Source organism: Anastrepha obliqua, chromosome 1, assembly GCF_027943255.1.
Source record: "Anastrepha obliqua isolate idAnaObli1 chromosome 1, idAnaObli1_1.0, whole genome shotgun sequence".
NCBI classification, from domain to species: Eukaryota; Metazoa; Arthropoda; class Insecta; order Diptera; family Tephritidae; genus Anastrepha; species Anastrepha obliqua.
In genome coordinates, this window is record NC_072892.1 from 103,761,451 (window position 1) to 103,787,951 (window position 26,501).

At 36.2% G+C, this 26,501-nt stretch overlaps 3 protein-coding genes and 1 pseudogene across 4 annotated transcripts in view; 2 read left to right on the top strand and 2 right to left on the bottom strand.

Annotated features, from left to right (window-relative positions):
• Positions 1-7,591: 7,591 nt before the first annotated feature.
• LOC129236319 (uncharacterized) lies at positions 7,592-8,344 on the top strand (annotated as a pseudogene).
• A 6,709-nt stretch (positions 8,345-15,053) lies between these two features.
• Positions 15,054-16,420, top strand: LOC129253465 (beta-1,4-galactosyltransferase 7). Of its 2 annotated transcripts, none has more exons than XM_054891852.1 (3): positions 15,054-15,101; positions 15,161-15,977; positions 16,035-16,420. In XM_054891852.1, exons 2-3 carry the CDS (start codon positions 15,232-15,234, stop codon positions 16,282-16,284), a joined length of 996 nt encoding a protein of 331 aa, XP_054747827.1. In that variant the 5' UTR covers positions 15,054-15,101; positions 15,161-15,231; the 3' UTR covers positions 16,285-16,420. The 2 variants fall into 2 exon arrangements, with proteins under 2 accessions (XP_054747827.1, XP_054747828.1); XM_054891853.1 differs by having other exon boundaries at positions 15,070-15,328; positions 15,386-15,977.
• Positions 16,336-16,949, bottom strand: LOC129253466 (ER membrane protein complex subunit 6). The gene is made up of 2 exons (XM_054891854.1): positions 16,707-16,949; positions 16,336-16,653 (listed from the first exon to the last, which is right to left on the bottom strand). Exons 1-2 carry the CDS (start codon positions 16,831-16,833, stop codon positions 16,445-16,447), a joined length of 336 nt encoding a protein of 111 aa, XP_054747829.1. The 5' UTR covers positions 16,834-16,949; the 3' UTR covers positions 16,336-16,444.
• Positions 16,950-23,814: 6,865 nt separating this feature from the next.
• The window catches only part of LOC129253469 (titin), a 165,728-nt gene continuing 163,041 nt past the window's right edge, over positions 23,815-26,501 (bottom strand). Inside the window, exon 7 of the mRNA XM_054891857.1 lies at positions 23,815-26,452. Coding sequence (XP_054747832.1) covers positions 26,350-26,452 — 103 coding nt within the window. The 3' untranslated portion in view covers positions 23,815-26,349. The remainder of the gene's footprint in view (positions 26,453-26,501) is intronic.

Consider the following 26,501-nt stretch of genomic DNA (forward strand, 5'->3'; position numbering starts at 1 on the left):
GAGGTTTGCCATTGCCAGCCGAGGGGCGACCGTTATTAGAAAAATGTTTTTTTTAACTTTGGTGTTTCACCGAGATTCGAACGAACGTTCTCTCTGTGAATTCCGAATGGCAACCCATTCGGCTACGGCGGCATTTTTGTATAATGTCCGTCAAATTCCACATTGATTGAATCTGACCCTCCCTTGTGCATTTCCTCATACCAGCATTGGTGTAAGGTTCATCGTTATCTATAGAACTATCAATGTTATTAATCTCTTAATTTCTTAATTTATATACATATAAGTATGTATTTACCTCAAGCCGAATTGTTGGTGCATGACTACCATTCGGAGTTCGGAGAACGTTGTGTGTATTTCTGCCATGAAAAAGCTCCTCATAAAAAATATCTGCCGATCGGAGGTCAACAACAACAAAACGCACCCCACAAATAGAAGGAGAAGCTCGGTCAAACACCAAAATAGGGAGTAAGCGCCAATTACATATATATGTATATACAGTGCACAGCATAAATCTTGATACCCTACCATTTCTACCCTGGGCTGTTGGCGTAGACCTTCTCTTTCCCGTGACCCCAAAGAAAAAAGTCACATGGTGTTAAATACACAAAATCTCGGTGGCCAATTGTGATCACCTCTTCGAGAGATAACGCGGTCCCGAAACTTTTCTCGCAAAAGATTGTTGCTTGAGTGGCACGAAGCACCATCTTGTTGAAAATAAACGTTTCCAGATCAATACCATGCAATTCCGGCCATAAAAAATCGTTAATCATCTCTCGATAGCGCAATCTATTCACCAATAACACCTGTTATTGGAAAACCCTTTATATGAATAATACACTTTGTACTCATTCGTAATCTAAAAAAACAGAATCAACTACAGGGTGGGCCATATAGCGGTTGCTTTTTGAACCACCTATTTTTTTGAGAATGGTAACACAAAAGACATGTCAAATGTATTCATAATTTACTTAAAGGTTTGACATTTACGAAATGGGACGCTATACGCTTGAACAAAATTGGGAAATATTGAAAACCTATTTCCAAAGTGGTGAGTCTTCTTCTTCTTCCGCGGTTACAGTAAATGGCGAGCGTTACCGTGACATCCTCAACGAGTCTTTGTTTCCAAAAATTGAAGAGGATGACATGGACGACATTTGGTTTCAAAAGGACGGTGCAACTTGTCACGCTGCCAAAGTTACACTCGAACTTTTGGCTACCGTTTTTGAAAACCGAATAATCAGCCGAAATTCCGATATCAATTGGCCGCCTCGGAGCTGTGATTTAAGTCCGTTGGACTATTTTTTGTGGGGAGCCGTTAAGGACAAATGATATGCGAACCATCCAGAGACGATTGATGCTTTAAAACACGAAATCGAAGTTGCCATTCATGAAATTGGAGTCCAAACAATCGAAAATGTGCTTAAAAGTTGGGTTGATCGAATGGCCTACTGTAAAGCCAGTCGTGGCAGTGGCATTGAACGATATTATTTTTCATTCATAAATGACAATGTTCAATCTTCAAAATAAAAAAAAAGTTTGAAAAAATATTGATTAGTTTTTTTTTTATAGCCGATTCAAAAAGCAAATTTTCCATGGCCCACCCTATATGTCTGCTGCATCAACAACGGCAAGAAAAAATGTAACTGTAAGTAAAAAATTCGTACTGCAAATGTGTTGATACGTTCGTACTTTGAAGTAGCCAATGCGCGAAATAACGGTAGTTTTGATTTGCGATACTTCGAAATAATATTTGTTGGCAGACTATTTTCGGTATAACTGATGAAGTTCATTTATTTGCGCCTGTGTTTACTTTTTTACGTATACAATCATGTCTCGAAAAAAAATTGACATTAGAGGAGAGAAAAATTGTTGTACGCATGCATAAAGGTAGAAAAACATACTCAGAAATCGGGAAAACCATCAGCAGAAGTAAAGCAACAGTGGAAAAAGAAAAGATTCAAAAGCAGAAAAGAATCGAAAATAAGCAGAGTAACAAGAAAGTTAACTGAGAGAAATGAACGTCTTATCAAGAGTAAAATAGAAAAAAAGTTCTTTCGAAAGAGCTCCGAATATAGCTACTGCATTGCAAACATCTCTAAACACCATTGCTTCATCGGATACAGTGCGAAGGTCAATCAAGTGAAATGGATATAAGGCATGTATTGCTAGAAAAAAGCCCTTTGTCAATCATACTAATAGAAATAAAAGGCTCAAATTTGCCAGAACTTATCAACTCAAAGAATTTGACTTCCGACGAATCGAAATATAATATTTTCAGATATGATGGGCGACTTAAATGTGTAGAGAGGGAAATGAAGAGTTAAATCCAAATAATACAATTAAAGCGGTCAAGTATAGAAGTGAAGGCGTCATGGTTTGGGGGCTGCGTGTCCATATCAGGTGTTGGCAATACTGTTTTCATTGATGAAATAATTGCAAGAGAAGTACCATATATTTAAAACACCTTCAAGAAAACTTTATACAAATCGCTGGAAAAATGAGATTGTCTGGTGGCGTTTGCGTTGTCCTAGTAGGACAACGATTCCAAACACACCGCGCACATAGTGGAGATGCGGTCAATAAACAAAGTACCTCATTTGTTATCAACGCCTCCACATAGCCCAGATATGAGCCCCAACTAAATAAATATTAAGGGTAACTTTTCTCAAATTGTTATTAAACTTTTTCATACATAAAATGTTTATTACAAGAGTATCAACACTTTTGCTGTGCGAATTTTCAGATTTTCTATGATTTTTTTCTTCTTAAATGAGAAATAGTTTATATTTTATATTTTCTTATATTTCAAAAGAGAGCAATTGGATTTAATTAAATTTTGAATAAAATATGAAAATACTCAAAAACTTTCGTGAAGTGTACACTGTATATATTTACCTGCTGTACACTGTATATATTTACCTGAATGGTTATCCATTTTACACAAAATTACTTCAAGAAAAATTACACTGCACAACAGCATTTCTGATGATTAGGTTTTGACACATAATCTTAATCCAATTTTTTATGAGGATTTCAAATCTATGTATAACTTATATTTTAGTGTCAGGTCTTGATAAAAAAATATGGCACACAAGTTTTTTTATAAAAAAAAACACGAATATTTAAAGATTATCATATTTTATTTAGTTTTTAAGTTGAAAAATCTTTCTTTTGTTTGATTTTCTTTTTGAAGCTGAAGGCAGAGAGCTGTTCTGAATGCTGCAACAATAGTCAGCCATTATGTGTACGTTCCAGGAGCCTTGATAGCATTCCTCCATCCTACGAAGGTCCTGGTGGAACCGCTTAACATATTCTGCACTTAGATCCCCAAGATTGGCAGAGAAATAATCGAGGTGGTTATGAAGAAGGTGTAACTTGATGCTCATGTTACATCCAAAACTTTGAAAGTTACAAATTAGTTTTTCGACGTGTGGGGAATAATCAGAAATTTGATTTCTTATCTGTGGACCATCAAAAATTCCCGCTTTTATCTTTTATGCACTTAGTTTTGGAAACTTTTTTGATAGAAAAAGGAAACAATTTCCGTTTTAGTCAAGACCTTTTACAAATTGTTTTATAAGCCCTAGTTGTATGATACTAGAGGTGGGTTTATCACGAGAACTAGCGCTTCCCGAGTAGGCCAATCTTTTTTAATCCGATGTTGTGTTTTAGCTCTACAGTCCCACAAGTAAAGAAAACAGGGATACTTTGTCTAACCACTTTGTTCGCCTAGAAGGAAGTTTGCCATTTTTAAATCGACACATATGAGACAGTTATACTATATATTCTTTTTATTCGTAGAATGTGCAATAGGCAACGACCAAAATTTATTCCCATTGTGCAAGAGAGCGCATTTTAGACTCCGTTTTGATGAGTCTATGAATAAACGCGACTAATTATAAACGTAATTTTGAAATCCCATTGAAGCCATTAAACCAGGTATATCTTTATAAAATATAAAGTCATCTTCTTCAGCAAAATATTTCAGAAGATTTTGTTCTCTTGTGCGATAATAAGAAATTTTAGTTTCCTTTGTTACTAAGTTTCTTTCTTTTAGCCTAGAAGCCTAAAGTTCAGAAGCAGAATTTGATAGACCCAAATCTCTGATAATCCGAGGCTGTTGTTGATGTGTCGAGACAAGTTTCTTTTTATACTGACATTAGGTTGTCAGCCTAAAGGCCAGTCCCCTTTCGGGGGTGCTCACCTTACGTATTCCGTTCCTAGAGCATCCACCAAGGTTTGTTCTTTCTTGTAAAAAGATAGCTACTTGATCTCTGCACTAGGTTAACAGTGTCACCACGTGAAGGCGATGTAAGGGGATTGGAAAAAAGAGGTGAAAGGCTTCATTTCTTTCGATCTGCCATCTCGTTGCACATTCTTTCCCTTTGAGACACCATAAAAGCTGTGGTGAAGATGGAATACCCGCAGAACTTCTGAAATATGGCGGACATGAACTACATAAACAAATATTTACCCTAGTAAGCCAAATATGGCATTCAAATGAAATACCCACTGGATGGGCATCAAGCATAATAGTACCTATACACAAAAAAGGACATAAAACTGAATGCCAAAATTACAGAGGCATATCTTTACTTAATACAGGTTATAAAGTATTTACAAACATTCTATTTGAAAGGCTGAATATTTATGCTGAGAACATCCTAGGCGATTACCAATGTGGTTTTAGAAACAACCGCTCAACGATTGATCAAGGTTTTACTGTCCACCAGATATTCGAAAAGTTTTACGAATATAAAATTGATATATTTTGCCTCTTTGTTGACTTCAAACAGGCATTTGACAGTATAAATAGAAAACGGATAAAATACTGCTTTCAGAAAATTGGAATACCTCTGAAGTTAATTAATTTGATTCTCTGTACATTGTCGAACACAACAAGTAAAGTACTGGTGCAAGGAAGCCTGTCAGACCCATTCGAAATCATATCCGGAGTAAAACAAGGAGACGCATTGTCATGTTTAGTATTCAATCTAATGCTACACACGACTGTTAAAGAAATAAACACGAATGGAACATTATTTAATAATGATTTTCAGATATGTGCCTACGCAGATGATATTCTTATTATGGCTAAAGATAGAAACACTCTTATACGCGTCTTTAAATGTATTGATAAAGATGCAAAAGCTCTGGGACTACACGTAAATACCGAGAAAACCAAATACATGATTCGGTCAGTCAACAACACGACACGCGATGACCTAAGTATTAACAACTTTGCTTTCGAAAATATCACTGAATTTAAATACTTGGGTTTTAAACTATCAGCAGATAAAGATTCGGCGATAGCTATTAACGACAGAATCCAAGCTGCAAATAACGCCTACTACGTTAACATAAAACTATTTAAATCAAAAGATTTGTCCAGAGCACAGAAAATAAGAATGTACAAATGGTGCAGAAATATGGACGCTGAAAACAAATGATATTCATCAGCTGATGTGCTTCGAAAGACGTATCATAAGGAAAATATATGGTCCGGTTGCAACAATAGATGGCAGCTACCGCATTCGCTACAATAATGAAATCGAAGAAATAGTTCAAGGACAAAATATAATACGTTTTATCAAAGCCCAACGAATTAGATGGATTGGGCACGTACTGCGCATGCCGAAAGAGCGAAATGCTAGGAAAGCTTTTATTTTAACACCAACTGGAGGAAGAAAAAGAGGACGCCCACGAAAGCGATGGTTAGATGACGTCGAATCAGATCTTAAGCAAATGAACGTACACAACTGGAGAGATGTAGCCATGGATAGAATAAAGTGGAGAAAAATTGTTGATGTAGCTATGGTCCACCACGGACTGTGAGGCTAAGAAGAAGAAGAAGAAGAAATCTCTGATAAGCTCGTTTAAATCATCTTGGTTGAATGGTCTGGGCGTTTCTAGGTCACGTTCGAAGCTACCATCCCTACAATCAGTATTCGCCTTCAAAAGCATAGGTTCCTCTTGTGACGAGCCAGCTTGAGGTTCAGGTGATATCTTAAGGCTTAAAACACGTCTATACGCTGACCGTATGGTTGCAGGGATATTCCCATTAGGCTCGATTTTTCCGGTTAATGCCAGTTATGTTAACCAAACAAAAATAACAGTCGTCTTGGTGGTTCACGGGTTCCTTCCAGACCATAGCAGTTTCGTACCTAAATCTATTCCTTTTCTTATTTGTCCATAAACGTAGAAACTCAAGGCATATTTTGTATGCATTTTGAGGAATCCAAGGCTAATTTTTCATTTGTAATTTTTTTCAAAGTAATTTTTATAGGCCTCAATTACGAACAGGGTCACATTTAATCGGTATTCCTTAAACATGTACTCTCCGCAAATGAAACAAAATTGATTCGGCTCATTTACACAAACTGGTCTCGATGATGCCATATCAAATGGCTGTGCTTTCCATTTCTACTACGATATATTTGCTTATAATATCTAAGTGCGTGGACCGAATTTAAAAATTATAACACGCAAATGTAGTCACTATTTCAGCCTTTTGATTTTATTACTTTTTATAAATTCAAATTAAGAATGAATAGCAATATTTAACGTTAAAAATGCATCTTTTTTGCATTAGCTTGAAAAAATTCCCTATTACAGACGCTTATTTCACTTAAATACAAACACAGAAAAGTAACAAAATAACTTATAAACATTCTTTATTACATTAAGATTCGATTTAAAGCTATTTTCACTAAATAATACTACAAATTCTATTAAAATTTTATTATTACAAATGTTCTTCTAAACGTTTGTAATACCGTGCAGAATAAATGTGAGGAGCGAACTGTCAAACGAACGATGAGAGAGAGGGAATAATCCTTATATTATTTTTATTGTTTATAGGGGATATATACAATATAAACCCGAATACACTGATTCTTACACTATTTATTTTAAAAAATATAAAAAACAAAAACATTATGACAACAACAGTTCATAATACTGTGGTTAGAGAAAGAATTGTGTTCCACTATACTGCAGTACCAGGAAGAGGAATTCTATTGATTGAGGGTTATATCATCATGAGCGTGTTCTTGGGCCGGAGGCCGCCGGACGTCAACGCCCCGCGCGAGGGAGCCAGGACTTATTCTTACTTATGAATTTTAAAACCTTGCTTAATGTTGGTTGGGCTAACGATAACGGCACTGTCCTAACGGGACTCAAATTTCCTTTATCTATTCTGTGAAATGGCTGCTCATATTTTTACTAAAACAATTTTGTGCGATATGAATAATTATTCTGGTAAATATAAATAAATTAACAAACCAAGAGTTTAATAACATTGATAATTTAATATATGGCGATGAACCTTCCACCAGTGCAGGTGTGAAAAAAAGGATAAGCGCGAGTGAAATCAAATCAATGTGGAATTTGACAGACGTGGTAACCGAACTGGGAACACAAGAAAAATGCCTTAAATTCTCGGAAGAAGCTGGGCTCTTGAGGAAAACAATGTTGTGTGCAGTACATTGTGTGCTCTCGCGGCCAGTGCAAGTCCAAGAAAAACATCTCTCGTGCCACAGGCACATGGTTTGAGAACGCGCGACTACATCTTCCGCGAATATTTTACTTAATGTTTTGTTTTGCATACCGCACGCCTAATGAAACGGTGCAGCGCGAAGATTTTATAAAGGATGGGACCGTCCTATCATCAAGAACGATATCTGACTGGTATAGCTATTGCAGGGAGGCTGTGGTAATATACCAGTTAGATAATCAAGCAGTTCAAGGGAGAATTGGCGGCGTTGGAAAAATTGTCCAAATTGATGAAAGCAAATTTGGAAACGAAACTAGAACAAAGGTAATTTGTTTAATAACGGACAAAATTTGTAACAGCATTATCTGTGACTTATCTTATATTTTCCAGGGAAGAGAGTCGAAGGACACTGGGTACTTGGAATGATAAAGGATGGAGAAGAAGACCTTCGTTTAGAGGTGTGCCCAGACAATGTAAGATCCGCCGAGGTTCTAATACCTCTTATAAGAAAACATGTCATTGAAGGCACCACCATTCGTACTGATTGCTGGCGAGCGTACGACTCCCTGTATGGGTACGTTCACCAAAAGGTGAACCACAGCGATCCTGCGAGTCCATTTGTAGCAGAAGATGGAATACACACCCAGCGGATCGAGTCGCAGTGGCGGCAACACTGGCAACTTCTCCGATGTCATAGTAGAATTCATGAGGAGACGCGACATTAAGTCGAAAAAACTAGATCCATTTATAAGTTTAATTGAAGCAATAAAATATAATATTTATATAAAATATAATAAATTCTTACAAAATTGTTTTTATTTTATGTAAATTAATATTTTCAGGTATTAGTAAAGAACACGCACCATTTCTCAAGAAACAATATTAAAGAAAAATACTTTTACAAATACTGAAAATTTGGACTAAACATCGCGCGAGTTTTAGTCCAAATTTTGGCCTGCAGCGCTTTTCTGATTTCAAATATACATACATACATGTAACAAAAAAAAATGTTTATAAATAGTGAAATAGTGCAAAATCGGCCAATTTTTGGCCTAAATTTTCGCCATCGGCACTCATAACTTTTACGATAAAACAACATTTTCATAAGTGCTATGAATTATAAAACCTAAGTTAAATGCTTGCTGGGTTGACGACTGCTGTATACTCTTCTCTTTAACTGTATTTCAGTACAAACTGCAAACGTGGTCGGAAAAAACCTAATTTTTAAACTTCTCCTGAGGGTTCTATAGGGACCCTAGGAGGTTAGGACTTTCATTGTTATAATGGTGTGACCTTGCCCTTTCTAATGAGCGTGGTGGGTGGTGCCACGCCCCCTCCCCTCCGCCCCCCGTCCAAATATATCGTGGTAGTAAAGGAAAGTTTTGCTCCCAAATCATCAGACAAAAATTGCAATTTTGTTGGCCAGTCTTTTCTTACTTCGTTTTATTCTTTTCTCACTATCGTTACTTTATTCCGCATATTTATTTTGCACTGTATTACAAACGTTTAGAAGAACATTTGTACTAATAGAATTTTAATGAAATATTAAATATTTTTTAGTACAAAAAAGTCATTATAAGCAAAACTTTCCATCCAACCACATTTACTTACATTCACATAAAACATACAAATGCAGAATACAGTTAGTTTCCGATAACAAAAACTCGGTTTCTGCGCCATCTAAAACCGATCAAAAAAATTGGAACGTAAAAATCGATTAGAACAGATTGCGCGGCACTTAATGTGCTGAAGACATTATCGAGCAAGTTCGACAGCCTAAGCAAATTTCTCTTTTTGAGAGTAAACAGTCAACCCCTAAAATATTGTAATATCGCACTAAAATATAGTCATATCGCCATTAAAGCAGATAATTATATGCATGTAACTTTGCCGAAATGAAAATCAAGACAGTTTGATTTCATTCAAATGTAATTAATGAGTATTACTTTAAAGTAAATATGCCTAAAATTTAATTTTAGGTATGAGGTATCACCCTCACGGTGTGACGTTTGTTTGCCCGTGCACGTTGTTGTTGTTTACGTTTTCAGCGGATGTCGTGCTGGTTAATTTTCTTGCGTGTTAAAATAAACAGAGCGGGTACTAAATTTGTGTGAAGTTAGCTTATATGCTAGAGCTTTTATATTAGATTAATCTATTACTTTTATTATATTTTAATAAATAATAATAAATATGCATGTGATATATGCGTGATTTGCACAGGTGGCCGATGAATATAGACCGGATAACGATTTTTGGGATTCATAGTTTGCTACCAAAATGCAATGTTGTCTCTTGATTATAAGGAACCAAAAGTACTTTGGTGTCCCGCCTTTATATCAGAATTTTCATTCGAAATCATAAAATAATTCTGGTAATCCGTGGATTCTACAATTTTTCGCAAAATATTCGCATAACAATATTTTTTCCTCTTAGTCGCCCATTCTGTTGCCCATTTTTTTTATATGTTTTTTTTTACCAGCTAATGCAATCATAAAAAATGCGCACCTAATTTTCGTCACTTTCTTTTCTAAGGTCTAATTATGCACTATATTTTTCGCAAAACTTCGTATAAACTTTAAATTGTCCATTAAAAATCATTGATTCATGATAAGTTATTCACTGATGTTGATACCAACCTAGAGAAAATATTCAGTATGGCGGTTTTCAATATTAACTTCATATGGAGTAAAATTAGCAGGATTTAGTCAGAAGTTATAAGGAAAATGTTCAGTAAACAAAAAAAAAAAATACCAGTCTAACGGTTAGACGCGATAGAAGTGAAACCTTCCGTAAAACAAACTGAGAGAGAATGAGACGAAGGCAGCATTAGGAGCGGGATAATTATAGGTTCATTATAATATTGCTATAAAGTTCATATTTTATTCATCCTCAATGTTTTCAATTTCAACAAATGATATGAGTGGCTTATGATAGCTAAAATATGATACAAATGCTTTGGTTTCGCTGTTGTCAACATATCTTTGAAATACCGCGTCAATGGTTGTTTTTGATCGTGTTGTCGATTCAGTGCGATTGTTACACATTTTTGAATTGAATGTTGTATTGAGAAAGTCAATTAAAGGAACCGCTGTGTCCAATGCAAAATTTACGTTAAAATCGCCACTTAAAATCATTGGAACTTTATCGTAATCTTTTCTAAGTATCCGCGATACTTCTGGTGTATACTTTATTAAATTTTCGTGAATGACTTCCGTGATGCTATTTATTGATTTTTTTTCTGTCGATATTCACGACACTTTTCTGCATTATTTTTCGGCATAATTGCGGTAAACATTTAAAAATTAAAATATTTACGAATATTAAAATACGGACGCAATACAGCACACGCGGTTGCTATTATGAGCGTCGTAGCGCGTATATTACACAGACGTACTAACATACACACAAACATTCGTAGGACGCTTGGTTTGAATTTTTTATACATATGTATGTATGCTATACTATGGCCTAGCCTATGTACGTACATACATATTTGTGTTCTGAACTTCCAGCAAAACAATGCTTATTAATATACACATATGCATCTACATACAACCGCACACACAGGCCACTCACTTTATTCCTGTAAATGCGTATGTCGTCCAAAGCTAAAATTCTATGCCTAGCGACTACAAGAACAAAATGCATTAATAGGCGCAGGCGTAGCGGCCATCATCCTAGTTGCCATAGCGCTGAACAGTCGCGGCGGCGCCGAACAGTTTCAACTATTGTACTGTGCAACAAAAACTCATCATCAAAAAATTGATTTATAAATTCGAGCTCATAGTTCTAAGAGCAAGTACTTTCATTCATAAAACGAGCCGCCCATATGCTAATTTTCTCGACAATTCGAAAATAGTCAATATTGGAATATTTCGCGTAGAATTATTTACCAATATTCAATTTTTGTCAAGTCGAGTGCCCGCGGCTCCATAAATATGTTTGCACCCATATATGTATGTAAATATATGTTTCTAAATGCTCGACAACCGCAGCTGCCTGTTCAAGGTTACTGTACATTAGGCCGGGTCGATTTGTGGGAAGGCAAAAAAATCGCCCATTGCTCTGTGAAAACCATATTCTAGGGATCAGAATAAGAAATTTTGCCGAAGGAACCATACCTCTAAAACGATTTCTGATGTCCCCTAATATGGGTCGAACTTTTTAGTTTCTTTTCTATAACTCACATTCATTCATTTACATATGTTCTGACTAAATAAATTTCTTACGGGAAAAAATAGATAATATTATAAATAAATAAAAATAAAGAAAAAACATAGCCATTTAGCTGATTTTTTCATGTAAAGGCCAAAAATGGTGATATTTTGAAATTGGGGGACATCAGAATTCGTTTTAGAGGTATGGTTCCTTCGGCAAAGTTTCTTATTTTGATCCCTAGAATACGATTTTCATAGAGCAATGAGCGATTTTTAAATCGACCCGGCCTACTGTACATGCAATGCTGTGCCTATGAATGCGCGCTGGATTTCTTGAGAAATTTTACCGTATGTTTTGCTGTGGCACATATGTACATACACACAACATATATACATATATCCGCATACATATATAAATTCACAAATTTAAATTTGCTTATGCCATCCTTCTGTGTGCCTGGAAATGAAGCATTTTCTATACATACATATATATCTTTTTTCTTCTTCTTTTTGGTGTCGCTTTTTCGTTTCACTTTTTCTCAAATCCCTCCCAACGATTCTAAAGAAGTTTTCACTTCAAAAAAAAGTTTGAAACGGGAAGCACTTTCTTCAAAGTGACTTATGTATATTGTCTTTTTATCGTTCGCGTTTATGTGCTATTTTAAAGTTTAACCATAAACCACTCATAAATGCACAGTTTATCACACAAATTACTTAGTTTTAATGACCATAGAAGTTTTTATGATCCGTTTTTTAAGAACATACAACCCTATTTCCTCGCTGTTGATAAATTTGTTCACACTGACAATTATTACACAATTCATCCAGTCACACATGTAAGAATAATGACAAAAATAGTAAACAACAAACAAATGGCAAATTAAACTTTGAATTTCTTAAACATTCCAATATGAACGCTAGACAGTTGTTCATAAACAACAAAAGTGCGTGTAGCGTAGTACACATAAAATAAGTTAAACTTTCAAGGCAGACAAAGAAAGAGGGAGAGACCCGAGAGAGAATGAGAGAGAGAAAGAGAAAGAATATATATATATATAAATAAATATATATAAACAAATTCACAACATTTGCAGAGAATACAAATAGACAAAATTTACAAAAAACGGAGAAGGGTCGACCGGTATAGGTAAACGCCGGACACAAACTATGGCCACAAAGCGCACTAGTCCGAGCGTTTATCACCCGCACAAACGCAGCCATTCCAGAACCGCAGCAACGGCACAAATTACCGCAAGGCAATACCAATAAATCCGACGCCGGAATGGATTGCACTTTATACAGGGTGGCGCACGAATCGTGCTACAAAAACAATATTACGTTTTGTTTCTTTTTTTCTAATCAATGTATTTAACTTTTTGTTTTTTTATTGTATAGATAATTCAATTTTATTTTATGTAACTAATAAGTTTTGAAAATAATAGAACGTAAATGACCTCCATGCTCATTCACGCATATGCGACACCTGATGAGAAAATTGTTCATTGCGCACTGAAGGGTTGAAGTCGGGATCGCCTCAATTATTGTTGTGATGGACTGCTTCAATTCAGTCAAATTACTTGGTTTTGTTTTATACACCTCTTGTTTGAGATAACCCCATAAAAAAAATCTGGTGCAGTGAGGTCAGGTGACCTTGGGGGCCAGCGGAAAGTGGAATTTCTGGATATCAATTTATTTCTAAATTTTCGTTGGAGCTCCTCCATAACCGGTCTGGCTATATGTGCAGTTGCTCCATCTTGCTGGAACCAAATGCTGTTAAAAGGGATACGTCTTCGCCGCAGTTCTGGATAAAAAAACTCCTTCAACATGTTTAAATAACGGTCCCAATTTACAGTCGCTGTTACACCGTTTTCTTCGAAGAAGTATGGCCCGACAATGCACCTTGATGAAACTGCGCACCACACTGTGACTCGTTCTGGGTGCAGTTCCATCTCATGGAGTATTTGCGGATTTGATTGACTCCATATACGGCAATTTTGCTTGTTTACATTGCCGTTTAGATCAAAATGGGCCTCATCAGACATAAGCAAGCAATTTATGAAGTTGTTGTCTTCTTCGGCCATTTCAATAATTTTTTGGCAAAATTCCAGGCGAATAGGCAAATCCAGAGGGTTTAATTTGCTTATGATTTGAACTTTGTACGGAAACAAGTTTAAGTCATCATGAACTATGCGCTGCAATGACCGTCTGCTAACTCCAATTTGCGCCGACAAGTTACGAGTCGAAACTCTTGGATTTGCCTGAATTGACGATGCTACAGCCGCGATTGTGGCTTCGACCCGAACATAGAGATCTCGATGGTACGGTCTGCGTGCGATGCTTCCAGATTCAGCAAACATGTTCACCAGCCTCACAATGGTCCATCTGCTCGGGGGAGTGCCGCCAAACTCCCGCCTAAATTCCCTTTGGACGGAAATGATGGACTGCAAAGCATGGTACCGCTGCACTATCCAAATCCTCTTTTCGGTATCCCAAGCCTCCATTTTTTGTAAATCTAAATACTAATCTGCAAAATAAAAAAAAAAGCCGATTACTCACACAGAAAAAAAGTTATTACGTTTTGTTTTTGTAGCACGATTCGTGCGCCACCCTGTAGTACGCACAAGCACTAGCCAGAAAACGGAAATCAGCGCCAAAAAGTAGGCATCAAAAAAACGCCTCAGACAGTAGGTACCAAGGATATATAACGCCAAAACAGTAGGCACCAAAAATATATTTCCTACAAGTTTGTGCCAACAAACAAGCGCCAAAAAGTAGACAGTGTTATTTCTAACTAGAAATTAGCAACCACAAGGAAAAACTCAGGAGAAGTACCCTAAAGTGTATCTAAGACATTGACTCTCCATTTCTCGCTCGTCCATCGACGCCTAAGAAGTTTCACTTCAAAAATCTTAAGTTCGAGTTTATTGTGCTATGTGAAAATCATATAAGGGCGAGTCTTGAGACTTAAATATCTACAGGTTCTTAAGTTTCTAAGTCGATTTAAGTTTTTACTATTAAGTTGGTTTGAATTTTAACTATTAAATTTTATAATATGTTAGGGGTATCAATATACACTTTTAAACTTACGAAGCAATACAATTTAAACGTTTAGTCAATCTGTTTCATGCACGTATTCCGGGAAATATTTGTAAAATTCCATTAGATAGGGTTGCTTTCAGCCTTTGCTGAAATTTACGCGCTGAAATCGTAAATAAAACTTCCACTATTTGAGTAAACCACTTCTTATACAAGTTTTCGTAAGTTTACGAGTTAACGTGGTGTACTAGGCATTTAAGCATAGAGAATTGTATGAATAGGCTTATCAAAAAACGATAACAAAAATTCCTAAATTTTGTGAGTTTCGGTCTTCTGGCAACATTGACATGCAGTCAGCGGGATGATAGAACTTAATTTTAACCTCTATAGGCAAATATATTTTTAAACCCTAGGTATTAGAAATAAACATTGCACATTTTTCTCGTTCTAATTAATGAATATTTTGGTTTAGTTTAGAATGATACTTATTAAAGTTAAGGTATGTGATACGCGAACACGAACGCAGTGAACAAATTAGCAACAATGATACAAATGGGAACCATCAACTGGTTGTTCGTGTGTGGTCTAGCATTTTGCATCGGTGGAATTGTTGTATTGAGTTTTATGCCACTAGGGTCAGGTAATGCTACAAATATACAAAAAATAACAATAAATATATTGTCTTTTCTCTCCAAAGATTGCATTTGCCCATTGAGCCGTGGGCGGGCCAAGCCGAATACAGAGCTGCGTGAAGTGCCCGTTAGCGTACAAGAAGCAGCACCAAAGCCAGAACACAAGCTAGCTGTACTGGTACCGTTTCGAGATCGTTTCGAAGAGTTACTTCAATTCGTGCCACACCTGACAAAGTTCCTTAAACGCCAGGATATTGAACACAAAATATTTCTACTTAATCAAGTCGATCGATATCGCTTTAATCGTGCCTCACTTATTAATGTCGGTTTTCGATTTACGAGCAGTGTTTATGACTACATTGCCATGCACGATGTAGACTTATTGCCTTTGAATGAAGCATTAATTTATAAATATCCCTCCGCCGCGGGCCCACACCACATTGCTGCACCTGAATTACACCCGAAGTATCACTATGAAACATTTGTCGGTGGAATTTTACTGGTGCGTTGTGAACATTTTGAACTGCTCAATGGTATGTCGAATAATTACTGGGGCTGGGGATTGGAGGACGATGAGTTTTATGTCCGCATCAGAGATGCTGGTCTGAAAGTGACACGACCAGACAATATTAATACTGGTGTCAACGACACATTTAGGTATGCAGTGAAAACTTTTAATAAACTAATTTAATCGCACAGTTCACTTACTTACAGGCATATACATAATCGTTATCACCGTAAGCGAGACACTCAAAAATGTTTTAACCAGAAGGAAGTGACTAGAAAGCGTGATCGTGTAACCGGTCTCAATACGCTTAATTATAAAATATTACATGTTCAGGAACTCGCTGTCGATGGCATTTCCATAACCGTTTTAAATATATTGCTCGAATGCGATCTGAAAGAGACACCTTGGTGCGACTGTTCGGGTACCGCGGTAGCGGCTTCTGCGGTGTCAACATAATATGCTTTAAATCGACTAGCTGTGCTATAGACTAGTAATAAACAAGTAATGTTTTTATTTATATCTTTAATTTAATTACCTACTATAATTTTTTAGTGAATAAAAAAGAAGTTACACGATTTTACACTGCCTAAAATGCTAATAGAATAAGAATCTTAGTTTAATACACATGCACCATGCCATAAAGGAATGTCCAGAACAAAACATATGTACATAAGCCGCCCATGAAGTTGTTGGTGAGAAGGCTTTGGCGATTGATGAAGAATTTGCGCCATTGAGTACCAGATTTCGCCAACACCAGCAGCCACAACACAAACACTGACACGAAATAGAAGAGGAATCCAAGCAAGCCGTTTAGTCCCAAAATGCCTGCAATGAATTCATTTGTTTTAAGTAATCTTAGCGAATAACATGAAGCCTACCAGCAGCACAACCGGATAGAGCAGCCATGGAAGTGCGACAATATTCCACAGCAGAAATATTTCCACGTATAGCTGCTTCACTATAAGCGATTATTTCGCCAGCTTTGGTATTCGCTTTGCTACTCATAATTTAATAAATCAATTTCTTTGGAATATTGGCGAAATAGTGAGACCGTGTTAATTAGTTGATTGAAAAAGGCAAATGTCACCGCTCAGCTGATTGGACTTGTTATCGATATTTGCGGCAATCAACTAATATGACGGCGATGAGCAAAACTGTGACAGTATTGAAGTGAGTACAGAAATATAATGTTATGTTAACACTCCACGTAATTCATGAAATCCCAAACCGTATTTATAATTCAGTTAAGCAGATCTCCATCTGGTTCTTGTTTTCTTCCTTTATTATTACTATTTGCTGTATATGTCAGTGATAGAGAAAAAAGAAGCTGAAAATAATATTTTTATTTAATTTTTAGCAAAGATTGTATAAATTTATGTTTGCGTTCTATTTTTTCCTGCGATAAGAAAAAGTGTCACCAAGTGAAAACCGGCCGACGAAAAGAATTATGGGACGAAATCCTTGCAGAAACAAGGATTTGTGTACTCGGTGGTGGAGGTAAACAAATTATATCTTCACAGTAGCTAATTGATGCAGTTGATTCAATAGCTGCAACTACATGGCGCGCCATCTATCGTTACGGATTTGAACTAGGTATTATTTGAAGAATGGTAACACTTAGCTGTCATCTGATTTAACAGAAAATTAGTTTTATTCTTCCGCTGAACGAAAATGGTTGTGTATACGCTCAAAGAACGCTGGGAAATATTGCGACATTACTTTGAAAATCATAGTAATGTTGCAGAATGTGTACGAAAATTACGTACGGCAATGGGAAGAAGAAATGCACCGGATGAAGCTCATTTCCATCTCGGCGGGTATGTTATCAAGCAAAATTGCCGCATTTGGGGCTCAGCAAACCCGCAAGCACTCGAAGAAAAGCCTATGCATTCACAACGAGTCACTGTTTGGTGCGGATTTTGGTCGAGAGGCATCATTGGTTCATTTTGGTCCAAAATGAGCGAGGAGTGGCCGTAACCGTCAATGGAGAGCGTTACCAGGTCATGTTGAACGAATTTTTGTTCCGAGAAATTGAAGAGGAGGATATTGGTGGCATTTGGTTCCAACAAGATGGCGCTACTTGCCACACAGCGAATGCTACGATCAATCTTTTGCGCACTGTCTTCGAAGATCGCATTATCAGCCGAAATTCTGATATCGTTTGGCCGCCTCGGAGCTGCGATTTGACGCCGTTGGATTATGATCTTTGGGGTGCCGTCAAAGACCAGTGTTATGCCAACGAACCAGCAACAATTGATGCACTGAAGACCAACATACGCGATGTCATAGCTGAAATACAGCCGCATACAATCGAAAATATGTTGAAAAATTGGACCGATCGTATGGGATGGTGCGTGGCTAGCCGAGGCAGCCATATGAATGAAGTTGTGTTCCATCATTAACCGGAAGGATTGTACTTCAAAATAAAAACAACAGTTTTGAAAAATATTGAGTAGTTTCTTTTTTATAGCATTTTTAATTCCGTCAAGATATATTGCGGACCCTGTACTTCTCATGGATGTGGTAGAGCTCCTTAGAGTACATTCACATATGCACCGATTAGCAATAAATCCACAAAATTAATCCTCCGGTTCACATATGCAGATTAGCTGCCAAAACTGTTTGAAATATTCTGAATATAATATTTTAGTGTTTTTGATTTTTTTAATTATTATTAACTATATGAAGAAAGGGGAAATAGAAGAAATAGTTAATTTAATTGCGTAATTTGCTGCTAGTAAAAGGCAGTTGAAGGAAATCCGAAAACGAAATTTTGGCACCAATTATATATATTATGCACTTATAGATTATCTACTTTTTCGGTAAACCCCCAATTCGTAATTAAAAAGCGAGATTTCCCATATAAATTTTCTCTCCCATCTCCTAATCTAGAAAAAGCAGATAATCTAGTAATATGTGAATTTATTATTAGAACACTTTTGCTCCCACTTCACAAAAAGTTCATCTCTTGATAATAGATAAATGAAGAATAATAGATTATAAGGTTTGGCCATACGAAGCAAATTCTAAGAGTAATTTCTAATGACATGTCATAGAGGATCCGGCAGCAGAATTGAACCCGCTCATTTCACACGTTTCATGTCTTATGCAATCAAAAAGGCGCGACATGACAGTGGTATAGTTGCACGAGTTAATGTGAAAATGTGAACACGAAGGCAAGAAAAAAAAGAAATTACACAAACAATAAACGAATAAATTGCACAAATGTGACGTCAAACATACTACGGCTCTGTCAAATTCGCTGAGAGTAATTAAGCGGTACGAAAATCGGCGGAACGAATACAATTAAAAATACTCTTCTTCTTCCAACTTTTTTGACAGGCTCCCTAGGTTTGAGTTTGACCAGCACTTAGGTGTGTAATCGTGTAAGTGCTTGCACTTTTAGTTGAGTGCATTGATGGGGTTGCTATGCTAAATTAAAATTTTATGATAACATAAAAAAACAATAGAATATCGACAAAATATAGTAAAATACAACATAATATCTTTGAGTTGGAAAATTTACAATAACAAATATTTTTTATATATTTCTCAACTATAATAATGCTATTTTAATGAGAAATATCTAAATTTGTACGACATTTTTTAGACTTTTGGACACGATTTTCTATAAAATTTAAAAAAATTTTATGCAATCATATTACATAAAACAGCACTTTGGAATGAGGTGATCTTAGCTGTGGGCATTTTTTGACGACCAGGTGCGAATGTTTTACTTATGGATCTGTACAATGACCAAATATAACATTCAACAGAATTGTCAAGTATATCACTAGCACAGTCTCAGTGTTGTCGTAAACAAGCCGCTGTCACATCCCCTTTTACGTCAGCAAATCAGCAGATTCATACAAAATCGCTGAGATCACCTGAATGGTCAATGATGGCCACACCTTTTAAATTCCCTCCACTCGGGATTAATGACTTAATTTGGAATTATCTCAGTAATTAAGTGCAACTAATGCGGATTGACAACTTGACTTAATTCTTATAATTTAAGCAGATTAGGAGATTCGCTGCCAACGTTGCCGAAAAATGCTAGTTAATATCTATTGAAACTTTTAAAGAGAAGAACAGGTAGGCTAAAAATAATCGTATCGGCATTAAAATTCTAGAACAATATGATGGGCACACTAGAAACAGGTAAAGGTAAATTGGAGGTACTGTTTTCAATAGGGTTTTTGACTGATCACGCTTGACTACTCTCAAACTTATTTTTTACAGTATTCATTGTCATTTCATTATGTAAAGACTTCCGTCTCAACAAAGTTTACAAATTGTTCAATTGTATTACGAAAATCGACGTTTAATGGCTACATCAATAAACCAAATCTGGGCTACAGAGCAACCCGATACCTTTCAAGAACAACCATTACATCCATTGAAAACAACCGTTTGGTGCCGTCTATAGGCTGGAGGAACATCGGCCAATATTTCTTCAAATACGAGGCTGGCGCCGCTAAACGACTTTTTGATGCCCTAAATCGAAGACCGTGATCTCCACAACATTTGATTTCAACAAGATGGCGCTACTTGTCATACAGCCCGTGAATGTTTTTACTGCATCGTCGTTTCACTGAGCAATTTATCTCTCGTCTCGGGCCAGTGAATTGGCCACCAAGATCGTGTGACATTACACCTTTGGACTTTTATTTGTGGGGGTATATAAGGTGTAACTGTTTTATGTATAAACCAGCTTCGATTGAGGTATTGGAAGCCAACATTACTAAAGTCCTCCAGCGAGTCATTCAAAATTGGTGTTTATGGTTGTCCGAATTACGGCGCAGTTGCATTTGCATCCAAAAAATTAATCTACCCGTTCACATATAGCACGTTTTTTTCTGTTATATAAATGCATAGTTACTAATATCTAACAAAAATTGTATTAGAATTATGTCTACAAACCTGTTTTCTTTGCCGGCATCCATTTTATTTAGTTTTTCTTTGACGTTTTTCTTAACACTCGTAAAAATAATGACCCATTGCACAGAAAAACAGGATTGTATGAAAAAAGCATGGTAATAATCTAGGATAATTTTATAATCTCAGATTTTGTTAGAGAAATTTTGTATGGGAAATCTCGCTTTTTAATTACGGATTGGGAGTTAAGCACGAAAAAGTAGATCATCTTTTTATATGTGAACGTATTATTATTTTTAGAAAACAAATTTCATGAATGGTTCTACACAAAATCAATAAATACTGGCCAACCAATGAAAATTTTCGTTATTTTATTTCAATTTCAAATCAGATGCCACTAAATTGATCACCCCTTATTTTATTTATGGATGCATTTCTAACATGTCTTCACTAACACAAATTTCGAAATTTCATCAATTGTTATTGCTATTATGGAGCAGTTTTTTAGTATCAGAACAGCTCATATTTGTCGTCTGCGATCTATCGTTTACCAACAAAACTGTCCAATAAACAAATCAGCTGCTCACTAATCCGCGTAACAACCCTCTGTCATACTACAATTTTAATCAGAATCAACTGCGCCGCTAATGGTGCTCACACTCACCCACATATCGTAGTCCCTTTCCGCTGCCCGTAGGATACACAAAATTGAGCAAATCTTTAGCTCGTAGAAAACAACTGCGTTCTTTTAGTTACATATTTATACAATACATTGGTTTGTGTGTGATTGTGTTTGGTTGTATCAACACAATGTTGCCATTGATATTTTTGCATACACATTTTACACACATCTACGTTATCAGTTATAATTTTTCATTGTATAATAAACCAAAGTTAAACACCACCAAATGAAAATAGTTCATTTATCTATAATTAACATTATTCAACATTGTTTTTAAGTTATTTTAATAAAAACTAAAATTTTTCTAAGTTTATTTTCTAAATGATTTCGAAATGTACTGTTTGGCAACACTATGTGATGAGAGAGCAATCAGCTGACACGATTCTACGGAACCTATCGAAAATCCTACGATAAAACCTACGATACTACGGAATGTAAGGGTGGTGAGAATTCATTAACATGGGGCTCTCATTAGTTTCATCGTGCCAGCTGACACGCGCCTGCGTTTACGTTGGTGACTGTGAGCACAATAATTCCGAATAACACCGCCGTCTGTCTAGGCTATTACCTCCTTTGAAAACGTTTGCTCCTGAGGAAATTGCGAGCATTCTTCTCTTCTTAATTGGCGCGATAACCGCTGATGCGATTTTGGCCGAGTTTAACAAAGCGCGCCAGTCGTTTCTTTCTCGTGCTAACCGGTGAATGAAGCCAAGTCCTTCTCCACCTGATCTTTCCAACGCAGAGGAGGCCGTCCTCTTCCTCTGCTACCACCAGCTGGTACCGCATCGATTACTTTCAAAGCCGGAGCGTTTGTATCCATTCGTACGACATGACCCAGCCAACGTAGCCGCTGGATCTTTATTCGCTGCGCTATGTCTATGTCGTCGTAAAGCTCATACAGCTCATCGTTCCATCGTCTGCGATATTCGCCGTTGCCAACGTGCAAAGGTCCAGAAATCTTACGCAGAATCTTTCTCTCGAACACTCCAAGCGTCGCTTCATCGGATGTTGTCATCGTCCAAGCTTCTGCGCCATACGTTAGGACGGGCATGATGAGAGTCTTGTAGAGTGTTAGTTTTGTTCGTCGAGAGAGGACTTTACTGCTCAATTGCCTACTTAGTCCAAAGTAGCACTTGTTGGCAAGAGAGATTCTACGTTGGATTTCAAGGCTGACATTGTTATCGGTGTTAATGTTGGTTCCTAAATAAACGAAGTCTTTTACACCTCGAAATTATAACTGTCAACAGTGACGTGGGTGCCGATACGCGAGTGCGCCGACTGTTTGTTTGAAGACAGGAGGTACTTCGTTATGTCCTCGTTCACCACCAGACCCATTCGCTTTGCCTCTTTATCTAGTTTGGAGAAGGCAGAACTAACAGCGCGGTTGTTAAGGCCGATGATGTCAATATCATCGGCATACGCCAGCGATTGTACGCTCTTATAAAATATTATGCCTGAGTGACAGCTGCGCATGTCACAGAGAATGTGAAGATCCCGATACCTCAAATGACGACGACGGAATTGACGTTCCGCTACCCGACCATGACGAGGTGAGAATAGCGATAACGCGTCTAAAGAACAACAAAGCCGCAGGCGCCGCCGGACTGCCGGCTGAGCTATTCAAACATGGCGGCAAGGAGCTGGTAAGGTGCATGCATCAGCTCCTATGCAAAATATGGTCGGATGAAAGTATGCCTGCCGATTGGAATTTAAGTGTGCTCTGCCCAATTCATAAGAAGGGGGATCCTGCAATCTGTGCCAATTACCGCGGGATAAGTCTTCTAAATATCGCCTATAAGGTTCTGGCGAGCGTATTGTGTGAAAGGCTGAAGCCCACCGTCAACCAACTGATTGGACCTTATCAGTGTGGCTTTAGACCTGGAAAGTCTACCATCGACCAAATATTTACAATACGCCAAATCTTGGAAAAGACCCACGAAAGGAGAATCGAAACACACCATCTTTTCGTCGATTTCAAAGCTGCATTCGACAGTGCGATGAGGAGTTATCTGTATGCCGCGATGTCTGAATTTGGTATCCCCAAAAAACTAATACGGCTTTGCAAGAAGACGTTGCTCAACACCAGCAGCGCCGTCAGGATTGGGAAGGACTTCTCCGAGCCGTTTGATACCAAACGAGGTTTCAGACAAGGTGACTCGCTGTCGTGTGACTTCTTCAACCTGATGTTAGAGAGCATCGTACGAGCCGCAGAACTTAATCGCTCAGGCACAAATTGTGAACATTAATTAAAAGAAAAAGCAAACTTTACATTTCATACAATAATTTATTATCGTCTTTTATTTCGAACAAAATATAAAAAAATTATTATAATATTTACTTATAATATCGTATTAAGTTATAGCTAAAACCGATGTATAAAAAAAATAAAAAATAAAAACTAAAATAAAAATTATTATTCAGTTTAATATCTACAATTGCGATTACACGCGCGAATATATTTTTTAAATATGTTTTTGTTTTTATTTTATATTGATTTAAACCCAATTCTTGTCTGACAAGTGCGAATTGGACAGAATCAACTACATGTACATATCGGTGAAAAAGGGCAAAATATTTATTTAAAAAAAATCGAAACAGAAAAATATTAGCTTTAGAAATCTAAGAGTTGCTGACACACAACTACTTTATGTGTACGTTGCATATTGCATTACTTAAAAATGATGCATTATTATTTTTTATATAAAATCTAGGTTGCATTTCTATTTATTTATTAATTTATTTTACTGTGTGCTATTGTTGCTATAGTTTTCTTTATTTCATAATATGTATGTATGCATATGTTTTGTAGTAAATTTAGTTTTTGTGGTTTTTGTTTTTGTTGTTGTTCATATGATGCGTTTCATGCGTTTTAGTGTTAGATAAAACTAAGCTGGTTTCCTTTTAAAATCTATTCGCTGTGTGTTTATGTGTATTTCGTTATTTATAGTTTTTATTTTTATTTTTTTTTTGTTTTGTTTTTATATATATTTTTAATACATTTTTCTTACGCTTTAACCTACTAGAATAAAAAAGTGAGAATTTCTGGGCGTTGAAAACATGTCACCAGAAAATTCACTGCTAAAGCTCAAGTGACTGAAAATCGTGTTAAAAGGTTTTAGTACTTATTTGTTTTTTTTTTCTACAACTTTTGCTATTTTTTCACTTTCATAATTAGGTATTACATATTTATAGTTGACGTGTGCTACACTTACACTTACACAATATATGTATGTATGTAATCGGCGCATTTACTTTAGTTTATTTTTCGTTGCATGTATAGAAAACTTCATTGCTACTGTGTACGTATTTTAATTACATAGTTACATACATATAAATTTACATATTTATTATTATTTATCGATTTCTATTAGATACTATGCGATTACGATTAAGTTTAAACATTTTTTCAATCAGTCGAGCATTAGTGATAAGTATTTCAATGTCTGTTTACTAAACTATATAATATTCGTGTTTTTCAGTTTTTATTTTTTACAGTATAAGGTAGTTTAACTAATTACGATTTTTATTATATATATTTCTTGGTTTTCATATTAAAAAATGCAAGCGCTTCATTCGATGCTGCATATTTACTGCTAGTCAGAATTCTGTTCTTCGCACGCGACCAACTCGATTTGCCACGCCTTCTCCTTCACCACCGCTTACACCTACATACTTCATCGTGTGTTTGTTGGCATGTTGCTTGCTTTTTGTTTTTTACCTCATATACAGTTTTTCAAATTGTTTGTATATTTATTTGTGGCGCATGGGTGAGTGTATACAAGCACTTATATCGATTTGTGGTGCATATTCTTATGACTCAGCAAGTTTGGACTTGCATTGTAATTCCATAAGAGGAAGAAATTGCTTAGCTCTCGTTTGAAAATATATGAAGGAAGCTTATAAAAACGCGGGAAAAGTAAAAAAAAATTACAAAAACAAAAAAAATGTTTCTCGATTTTTTGCCGTTGCTCATACAAAGAAAGAAGACTAGTAGCAACATTACAAAATACAATATCATAATTCAAAAAAAAAAATATAAATAAAATACAGAATTAAAAAAAAAACATCTCGTACAAGTAAAAGTTATATATAGTACATATAAAAAGGTAAAAAACATCATAGTTTACAATTAGTTGCTAGAGCGTAGGTAGTTTAGCAGTACGAATATAGTTAATGGCAAAGCTTTTATAGTTCATAACGTTATTCTTTGTGGCAACCACAATTTGCGCCACACGACACTTGCGGCTTAGTGTCTTTTTTATATAACTTTTATTTTTTTTCGCTTGAGAGTCTCTTGATTTTTTTTCTTAATTTTACGCATAAATCTTTTTTCAGCGTTGTCGCGCCGCGCCGATCGTTCGTGCACAAAGAACTACGTTACAAATGTTACTAAAATTTATAATTACAAATTAAATAATGTTAGTTTTTGTTTTTCGTTTTTTTGCTTGTTTTGTTTATCGTTTTTACAATTACAAATTATAAACAAAAAATTCGCTTAAGTAAGTGCGTCCTTAATTACAAAAATTGTTAATTGCACCTATACTAGGTATACAGCACAATATCACTGGTTGTTTGCTGAAAAACAAAGTATTATTTATATATATAAATATAGTTTATACCTATATATATATATACATATAATATAAGTAATAAGGGTGTGTGTGTGTGTGTGTACTCAAAGAAAAAAAGGAGCCACATATACAACACATACTCCGATATGTATGCATGTATGTGTGTCTATCTCATATTTCACTTGGACAATTTCTCTTTTCCCACACCTTCCTCCTAATTCGCCTCCAACTTCTCTTCGTCAATATTTCCATATTTCATTGTGATTTTGGCACCGGGATTGCAGATTTTCTTTGTTCACTAGTCTTTTAATGTGTTTGAGTGTCTGTATGTATGTGTTTGTTCCTTATCTGCAGTGTTCTATTCGTAAGCGTTTATGCTTAGCGATTATTTCATCTTTTCCTGCCAGTCGCAACGACGGCCATCACTTGCTGCATCGTTGGTTCGGGCACGCACGCCTGAGGATCACATTTCATTTTTCCATCACCACCGCAACTGAAAAGCAAAAATAAAGACACAAAAAAAATATTTTATATTAGTCTAG

Excerpts from the sequence above, each read along its gene's own strand:
- LOC129253466 (XM_054891854.1), bottom strand. The coding sequence starts at position 16,833 with ATGAGTAGCAAAGCGAATACCAAAGCTGGCGAAATAATCGCTTATAGT. Across the intron at positions 16,654-16,706 it reads TCTATCCGGTTGTGCTGCTG|GCATTTTGGGACTAAACGGC; the intron begins GTAGGCTTCATG and ends AATTCATTGCAG.
- LOC129253465 (XM_054891852.1), top strand. The coding sequence starts at position 15,232 with ATGATACAAATGGGAACCATCAACTGGTTGTTCGTGTGTGGTCTAGCA. Across the intron at positions 15,978-16,034 it reads GGTGTCAACGACACATTTAG|GCATATACATAATCGTTATC; the intron begins GTATGCAGTGAA and ends ACTTACTTACAG.